Raw genomic sequence first — 9,129 nt, 5'->3', positions numbered from 1 at the left:
TCTTTTATGTGTGACGGTCTTTTTATTCGGGTTTAGAGAAAGAAGCAATCGAAACATCAACACAATACCAAGGTAAATGTTTACAACCACATTGTCCACGTTTTGTTTTTCGCCATATTTTTTTTCCCTGCAAAAAATATCATATGGGGAAATGAAATAATTAAATATGATTGACAAAAAATGATTTGACTGGTGTCCCTATCCCTGCCCTTACCCATGTCCACTCTCCTGTCCTCCCCTATTGAATCTCTTAATGGTACAGTCCGCTCTCTAGAGCTACCAGACGGTGCCCTCATTCATTTCCGAGGGTGCATGGGACAGGTGGTTGCCGTATCCGCTGCCATTGAGGGATAGTGAGGTAAAGGGTGGGCTGGGGCCGTACACCTCAGAGGAGATGCTGTGCATGGGCCCCGGGATGCCTGGCTCCGGGCTGGGTGAGTCCCCAGGGTGGTGGGACATGATGTCAGAATAGCGCTGCACCTCACTGGAGGGGTGGTGCCCGGGCAGGGGATGGTCCATACCACCTAGAGGGGTGCCTGTGGGGCCTGAGGAGGGCACAAAGGGGAGGTCTATGGGGGTCTGTGCCTGCGACGATGGAGGCCCCTGAGGAAAGAAGTCGTAGTTCCCTCCTGGACCGTAGTACTCGCTCTGATAATCTGCAGATCGACAAAAAATCTGGGTTAGCCTGGAAACAAATTATCTCAGAAATATTCAGGAATTCATTGAATATACATAGCCTGAAGTTGCATAAGGAGAAACCCTCGCCGAGGCACATTAGTCAAAGCATGTTACACTTAAATCAAAACTGCAATTGGGTGGGGAGGACAACGCAGCAGCAAAATTAATTAAAATGGGGACCATTTAATCAGAGATTTTACCATCTGAGATCCATTTCTTTATTTCAGCATAATACTATTAGGCCCACTGTACACCACAAAGGACCAGAGTCCACCACACACTATTGATATCCACAAAACATGATAGGAAAATTGAAATAAGGATGCACACTACAATCAAGAGAATTCTACATTATTACATTCAGAGGGCGTTGAAATGTTGCAAGTTCAATCCCCAAGGTGAAAAATCTGTGAACTGCCCAAAAACAGTGTCCTTTGAAAAGAAGATAAACATATTCGATTGACTTTGTGTATTAATCATTTTTCTAAATTCTTCGCAATTTAATGTGAGTTTATTTCTCAAATGCAAATACCCTCTACAAGCATCAACATTCTAAATATTCCTCAAAGAAACGCAAAGTGCATGTCACAACCAAATTTTCAAGCACCTTCCAGGGAAACAGAGGCAATCTTTGGTGTAAAGAGTAGGCCTACAAATGCACCGTTCTTGCATGTGAATGTCATCTTGTCAGGGAAAAAGTAAAGACATTTCGGTCAGTGAGATAACGCTATGGCTTGGAGCCCTCTCGAACTAACCCATTGACCTAAATGATATGGATGTATTACTTATTAACGGACCCATTCCACACAGGATCACAGAGAAGGCCGCGGGAATTTGGTAATGAGCATCTTCCCCTCTTAATACAGTTTGAATGTTGACGTAATATACCTGACATACAGAGAACAATATTAATAGTGTACTAGTAATTATTCATTCATATTTAATGACTCATTCAGGCATCTTGCATTAATTGTTATTGCGCGCTGTTTAGCTTACATGGACACCATATCAAGATTGATTCTCCATACTACTGTAATTGTTATTTTTATTGGCACTATTTGATTTATTTTTATTTCCTAGTTTGGACACATGGGTCAGATGATTGGAGTTTATAATCTGAGACAATACTTAAAGAGACACGTTATTTAAACATTGTAATTTAACAAACTCAATTTAGAATCACTTCAGACCTTTTTGTGGTGTTTTGGCACATGCATAGTCGTGCGTAATGGTTAATTATCTCCCATTGTAAATCACTTTTTTTAACACGTGAAGATTTGGCACAGCATCCTAACTAATCCATCTCTAGATAATGTCCATCCACACCGAAACATTTAAAAGCACTCCTCTCCGTGCAGGTCATATTCCAATGATGTGTGTTGTGCTCAACTGATAAGCCATGATAGTCATCAAAGGCGTCCTGGGGCAGCGCGACAAATGGAAACAGCACTTGATGGACACGTAAAATTATTCGACATTTCAGAAAAACATGTGAAACCGATAAACCCGCTGGGAAACGCAAGCCGTGTCATCACTCGTCTTACCTCCGTAGTAAGAGAAAGGACCGTTTGGAATTAATTCCCCTGGTTCCAGCCGGTCCACTAGCGTTCTCATTCTCCTCGGGCTCCGGAAGAACGCGTGCCGTCTCGCGCCCAGGGCGCTCAATTGCTTCATCCGTCGCTCTTTAGACCGCCGGTTCTGAAACCATACCTACGGAGCACACAAGTCAGCATAGAGCAACGTTAATGAAAATGAAATGGATTGGAAGAATTTAAGTGCACATATTACTTCTGGAGAGTTGAGAGGCTCACACCAAAGATTGCCTCTGTTTCCAAAATGACGTTTGACCACAAATCTCAATATATTAATTAAGATAAAGCATTGAATACACACATGATGTAAATGTGCAGAATCGAAATTGCATAGTTAGTCAAATAAAAACAAACACTTTACTTCACTACAGATCGAAAACCTTTTTTTGTAGAAATATCATTATAGATTGGTAGCCTATATCAAAAGTAGCCTAACTTTGATATCAGATCTATTTCAACGATATAAGCATTATGTATGGTGTCAGTTTGTTTAGAATTATCACTCCTTTACCGTTTTAATATCATTGCTTTGTTTATAGATCCGTGATCAACATCAAAGCAACACCTAGGACTAGGCCACGCATAACCTGGGTGCCCTGTTTGTGCCCGTGCGCGCGCTGCCCTGCATGGTCAGGTTCGGTGCGTGGTGACGTGATGGAGTGAAGTCGTATGCAGGGACAAGATTACTACTAATTATCGTCACTCCAGACTCACAGATCTAACCTCAGTGTAATGATCTTTTAACCCTCCATTTAACCCGACTGAGGGGGCAGCAGCGGGAACCTTTAAAATCTCTAATTAATACTTAATAGGAGGGTTGTTACCGATTTATTAACCGGCTCCGCGAGGTTATTATTTCGTAATCTATATATCTACCCTTGAATTCCTTGTGCTAATTATGCTCTTCCCTGACGCTCTTATATATCCAACCTCGCCACTTTTATTAATCTCCATAAACCTTCTTTTTTTTTAACATGATATGCCGTTTAATCTTTTGTTAATAGTTGTCTACGTCCCGGCAGCATTAGCACCATCATGGAAGACTCAGCTGCGTTGACGCGCTTATTTGTGTCCACATAGGATTTATTTTTCTAACTTAGGTGACACGATACAGAGAGCAACTAAACTATTTAAAATCAGGGGTTCATCTTCAGTAGCCTCATTTTTAGTAGCCTAATTTTAAACTCTTGAAAATAGGCCACAAATAATGCCACCAGACAAAAAAGCCATCCTTATGATAGGCCTACTTTTTTGAATTATGTTGCGCAATTTGTCAAAATTAAACATGTCAAATAAATACCACTGGTAATAACAATAATAATAATAACGACAGCAACAACAACAACAACACTAAAATTGATACTAAAACTATGAATAATAATTGAGTTTGTTGTTATTGTTATTATTATATGTCAACATAAAGCATGCTTATTTCAAATGATTTACCCTATTTCAAATGATTTAGCCTAGACTAGACTGGGGGATAAGGAGGCATTTTTAATTCTCCTGAAACAGATTTATGCGTTTACACTTGACTGAAAATGGTCACAGCATGGCTAAATGTGGTCGCAAAACGTGATTGCACAGCGTTGCCAAGACTCCCATTGCTCTCACCAGTCTCAGTCCAGTTGGCGTGTTTACCCAGCCTGCACGCCAAGAATCAAAAATACCCATATAAATTACGCTTTCCAAATAAACCTCGAAGGCAGCCAATTTTTCGCTCGTTCAATTCAATGTGACCATGCAATTTCTAGGCAACCCCATCTTTAAGCGGGAAGGCAGATGAGAAAGGAGCGGAGTGATTGTGATGAAGCCTCACTGTTTGTGGTGAACTGTTGACACGGTGCCCAACATGGAGAAACAATTGCCAACCAAGACCCCACTCCACGTGCCCCCGCCATTTTTTTTGTTGATCAGGCGCTCAGAGAGATACTTTCCATAAAATATAAGCTGCTATATCATACGTTTTAATAAGTGAGTAACCCTGAAAGCGCACACCGTGAGGGTCTCCCAGCTCCCCTCCTCTCACAACCGCCCGTTCCCTCTGCAATATACCGTCCTCATCCACTCTCATACCAATAAGACATTAGCTGTGTCAGGAATTATATTTACGTCATTATAGTGCATTTGTCATTGCCATTACCTGAATTACTCTCATGTTCAGCCCCGTCTCCTGCGCGAGCTGCTCCCTGATGTGTCTTGTGGGTTTGGGGGTGGCAGCGAAGGCCGCTTTCAGGGTCTCCAGTTGCTTTGCTTTGATGGTGGTTCGCGGTCCACGTCGTTTACCGCCAAGGTTTTCGCCATCGTTCTCATTACTACCCGTTTCTTTGTCCGACAAATTGGCTATTTCAGTGTCCTTTACATCGTCCTGTAACTGGTCTTGAGAATCTGGCGATAAACTTGGATCGCTACATGCTGTTACTGTAAAAACGAAAAAGGACACGAAAAGCTTAGACACACAGTCCATGTGTAACCCTATAAGTTCAATGAAATGAGGAATGTGAATGATTAATATTGCCCTGTTTGTGTAGGCCTATTTTGCCTTTTTAGGCATTTATGTAAAGTTTATTACACTATAGGCCTAATAATAACCTCTGCAGATTAAAATGATTTTTATGAACACTATTTGTCCATCAGTTACTTTTCAGCGACCAATTCATTAAATGTCATAAAATGGGCCTATAATAAAATCAATAGGTTTATGGGTCTACAATAGACATACAACCAAAGGCCGATAATTAACATCTATGCAAATAGAATTTGATATTTCGGCTCATAAATAGACCTCAAATCCAAATAAATCTCTAGCAATCTTGTGAAAATATAGGCTATGCAATTGCGCAAATCCTTATTTCAGTTTTTACCATAAAATAAAATAATTTAGGCGTCGGGCCTACAATATATGTAAGAGTACGGCAATTTTCTTCATCAAAACATTGAATTGATGCATGATCATTCAACATCAAACGATGGGTGGAACACGTCATATCCATCACAATTTAGTATCCATGCGCCCAAAATTATAAAGCCCATTTGGCCGTATAGGCCTACCTGAGAGAAGATTTGTGTCTTTCCCATTGCTATGGGTTAGATAATCTTCTTTGCAGACAAATTTGTTTTCGTCTATGATGTAGAGCTCCTCTCCCGTGGACAGCTGTTTGTTACACATCATGCAGGTGAAGCAGTTGAGATGAAACACTTTGCTCCTTGCCCTCCGGACCAAGTCGTTCGGGGAGATGCCCTGAGAACAGCCCGCGCACTTTGTCCCGAACCTCCTGCGAGGGGACACAGGAATAATGCATGATTATTCAAATGTTTTTAAGCACAAAAACAAACAATATATGTTAGTATACAACGATTTCATATTGAGAGTGTGAATAAATACATATTTTTTAAATAGAGGTCAGAGCTTGGTCAACACTGTCAAGAAAAGGTGTATCTAGAGCCTAAAAAGGTTATTCGGTTGTCCCTATAGGATAACCCTTTGAATAACACTTTTTGGTTCCATGTAGAACCGTTTCGGTTGCAGGCTATGTTCAAAATATACAGGTTAAGACAAGAGGGTTCTAATACCCCATAACTCTTTGCAATTCACCGGACCAGCGTTGCTATTTAGAAACGGCGCTAGTAGTTATCAATGGAGTTGGTCACATTAATTTGTTTATTTTAGAACACTTCGGTATGGAATTACTTAGTTGTCTTAACCTTCCCTTCTTCAACCTAGGTTACAGGTTGAACCGTTTTGGGTTCAATGTAGAACCCTTTCCACAGACGGTTCTACATGGAACCCAAAAGAGTTCTACCTGGAGCCAAAAGGGGTTTTACCTGGAACCAGAAAGGGTTCTCCTATGGGGACAGCCGAAGAACCATTTTGGGAACCCTTTTTTCTAAGTGTATGAATAGGCCTGCTGGCTCCCTACAATGGTTCACGATGAGAATGATTCAATAATTGCCATATGTGGTCCTGTTCTATATTATTATGGTTGACTGTAATAGGCCCTGTCCTTATTTTATATTTCTGCATTCATTGTCAACGGAAAACTTGTCTTACTTTTCCCAATCCAAAATTATTTGTTCCATTATAAATATATTTTTGTGTAAATAAGATAATTGCCTAGAATTGCATTTTAAGCCTATTAAGACCTATTTGGATAAAAAAAAAATTGTGTTGTCCATTCCGCAATTTAGCTGATCATTATGACCAAAGAATATCATCATGTAATTACACAAACAACAGGCCTAAATGTTGAACACGATTAGGCAATAATGTTCTCTAGGGTTTTGGGAAAATAAAGACTTATACACCATAATATACATTGCAATATACAAGTTATTACCTTAATGTGTAATGATCCTATGTTTGTTGATTGCAACATAAACTAATGTGTATTGAGATGGTGTACACTGACTGCAAGTCTGTGATTGCATTGTCTGCTTGTTTGATCTTTTAAAAAGGTTTATTATTTAAATCCACGTATCACATCCTTCTCACTGGAGCCGTGCAAACACAAGGGCCTGGGCAGATAGCTTTGCCACTGGGCCGAGACACACTTCCTCCACACTATTCTGATGAAGTATTGATTCTAGCCGCTTCTCTTCACCTCTACGCCATTATAAACAACGTGTGATTTCCTCCATACCCCATACAGAGGACGAGTACACACGCGTTTAATGTTGCTGTCCAGCTTTTAGCATAAGAATACAAATTAACATGCCTTTAATTACTGGCTGTCCTAATCAAAGCTTCCGAAGCACCACCTCCAAATCCACCTTCACACCTAGCACTTATTAGAAATTCTGGAGGAATTATTTATCTATTTGAACGATATTATACTTTTTTTTAACTGATATTTAGAGTGGTTCATGTATTAATAAATGCTATCTATAATGCATTTCATTAAGTATTTAATCTTGAGTATGCCTATCATTTTGTATAAGCAAATGATAATGGTAAATGTTTTGATAGAAAAAGGCAGAAAAGTACTGTCTTCACAGTTGTCTAAAGTACAATTTGAAGGAATGAGGTGTAATTATCGTATGTCATTTATTTTAAAATGAGTTATAGGCTCTACTTTTGAGTTTATTAGTTCAGTAGTTAGAGATTCACCTCTGTTTTTTTTTGTTACACTAAACAAAAAACTGTGTTTATATGTTCATTGTTAGCCTATAATAAATGATATTGAAAATGTCTTGTATTTGAAATATATCCTTAGGAGTCTTTTGGGGGAAAATTGTGCATTTGACTAAGAACATTAGGATAGTAGTGTTTACTAAACAGAAACATGGCAAATGTTTATTCAAGACTGTACATTTCAAATAATAATTCCTGTAGTAAAGGACGAATGAAAGGGAGCAAGCTCCCACCGGTCAAGCTTACCTAAAGAAGTCGTTTTTGCAGTATAGTTTCCCCTCTCGAGAAAAGCATTTCTCTGTTAAATTGCATTTACACTCGCAACACTGTACGCACTTGACGTGCCACGCTCTGTCCAGAACATTGAGGAGAAACCTGTCCAGTATAGGCCTCTCGCACCCGGCACAGTGGACCATCGTCTTTGGATTTGCACCCACTCTGCAACCGTGGTCTGTTCAGCCTCCTGAGGTTGTGGTCGTCTCACTCACACTCTGACTTGAGCAGGAGACAAATCAACAACACACACGGATCATTGGATGTTTTGTATTTGTAATATTTGGTTCCTTATTCGCTCGGAGGTCCTGGATCAATGTGTTCACATAAACAGTCGATGGGTAGCCTGGTCGCTATCCTACCTCTTCTTCGCTCCTCTGAAGTGGTCAGCATGGAGGTTTATAGGATCCAAGTACAGGATGGAGACCGTTAGCCAGGATGCGTCCTCCCGGGTGAGGTAGTGCCAAAGCCTTTGACGCCTCGAAAATCAGTCCTTTGGATCCTCTCCCATACACCCAACACACATCGGCTTAAATGAAGCCAACCAAATGGCAAAAATTATCAAGCCACCTCTGAAGATTGGTTATACTGCGAGCACCATAGCCTATCAGCAAGTATCCGTGGTCGTCAAAGTGAAGCATTGGCCGAAAAAGCTATGTGTGCCAGTCACTGTTGAAGACGCACATCTAACAAAATGGGTTTGGGGCAATACTGTCACACAAGACGCGCGTGCCTATAAATAATTCAATGTTCTTTGACATGACCGCTTATCCACTGTTGAGCACCCGATAAGAATCGAAACAATTAACCACCAAAATATTTCAAGGAAAAGTGGGTTTCCTCCTGCTCTGTTGGCTAGCTGTCCCCTCGAGCTCTCTTTTGGTAAATTATGCTAGTAATGGTAGGATGCGTGTGACATCTCCGTGTACAGTCTCTAGTACTCTGCATGTTCCTGAAAGCACACGAGCCAGCCTTATTCACAGGCTCGTGACGTCAGGCAGTGGAGAAGCCTATCAGCAGCGCGCCATGCAAGTAACCATTAGCAATCCCTTCAAAGCCAAGCCGGTGCATTCTGTACTATTTATGGCGAACTGAAGAAACCAATTGTCAAATATTCCCAGAAACGGTGATATGTTAGTGAATGTATGCTGACGGAAAGACGACGACCGTTGAGGTAAAAACAGCACAATCATCCGCTTATCAATTGTCTGCGGCGAGGGAATGGACATGAAGAATCATTTGATAAGGTAGATATGGGCATATTAACGTTCTCTCCGGATCCTGCATGGATCCTCCCCGTGGGCGAGAGAGAGCTAGTCTTCGTTTTAAAAACAGTAGCATGTCTATCTTACATTGATATAACAAAATGGGATGGAATGCATGCTTTTGTTGCTTTCTTCTTTCTTTTTTTGTGGAGAAATCAAATTTTGACTAAGTTTTAGCATATAGTATATA

General features: G+C 40.5%; 1 protein-coding gene across 1 annotated transcript; it reads right to left on the bottom strand.

Annotated features, from left to right (window-relative positions):
- Nucleotides 1–276: 276 nt before the first annotated feature.
- Nucleotides 277–7,817, bottom strand: LOC120018060 (LIM/homeobox protein Lhx1). The gene is made up of 5 exons (XM_038961022.1): nt 7,648–7,817; nt 5,322–5,545; nt 4,414–4,691; nt 2,223–2,388; nt 277–656 (listed from the first exon to the last, which is right to left on the bottom strand). The coding sequence occupies exons 1-5, from the start codon at nt 7,815–7,817 to the stop codon at nt 277–279; spliced, it is 1,218 nt and encodes a 405-aa protein (XP_038816950.1).
- Between the last annotated feature and the right edge of the window lie 1,312 nt (nt 7,818–9,129).

Source organism: Salvelinus namaycush, chromosome 23 (assembly GCF_016432855.1).
Source record: "Salvelinus namaycush isolate Seneca chromosome 23, SaNama_1.0, whole genome shotgun sequence".
NCBI classification, from domain to species: domain Eukaryota; kingdom Metazoa; phylum Chordata; class Actinopteri; order Salmoniformes; family Salmonidae; genus Salvelinus; species Salvelinus namaycush.
Note: the sequence above shows the minus strand (reverse complement) of the source record. Positions and strands in the feature narration are given on the sequence as shown.

Excerpts from the sequence above, each read along its gene's own strand:
- LOC120018060 (XM_038961022.1), bottom strand. The coding sequence starts at position 7,817 with ATGGTCCACTGTGCCGGGTGCGAGAGGCCTATACTGGACAGGTTTCTC. Across the intron at positions 4,692-5,321 it reads AGACACAAATCTTCTCTCAG|TAACAGCATGTAGCGATCCA; the intron begins GTAGGCCTATAC and ends TCGTTTTTACAG. Across the intron at positions 2,389-4,413 it reads TGAACATGAGAGTAATTCAG|GTATGGTTTCAGAACCGGCG; the intron begins GTAATGGCAATG and ends TGTGCTCCGTAG.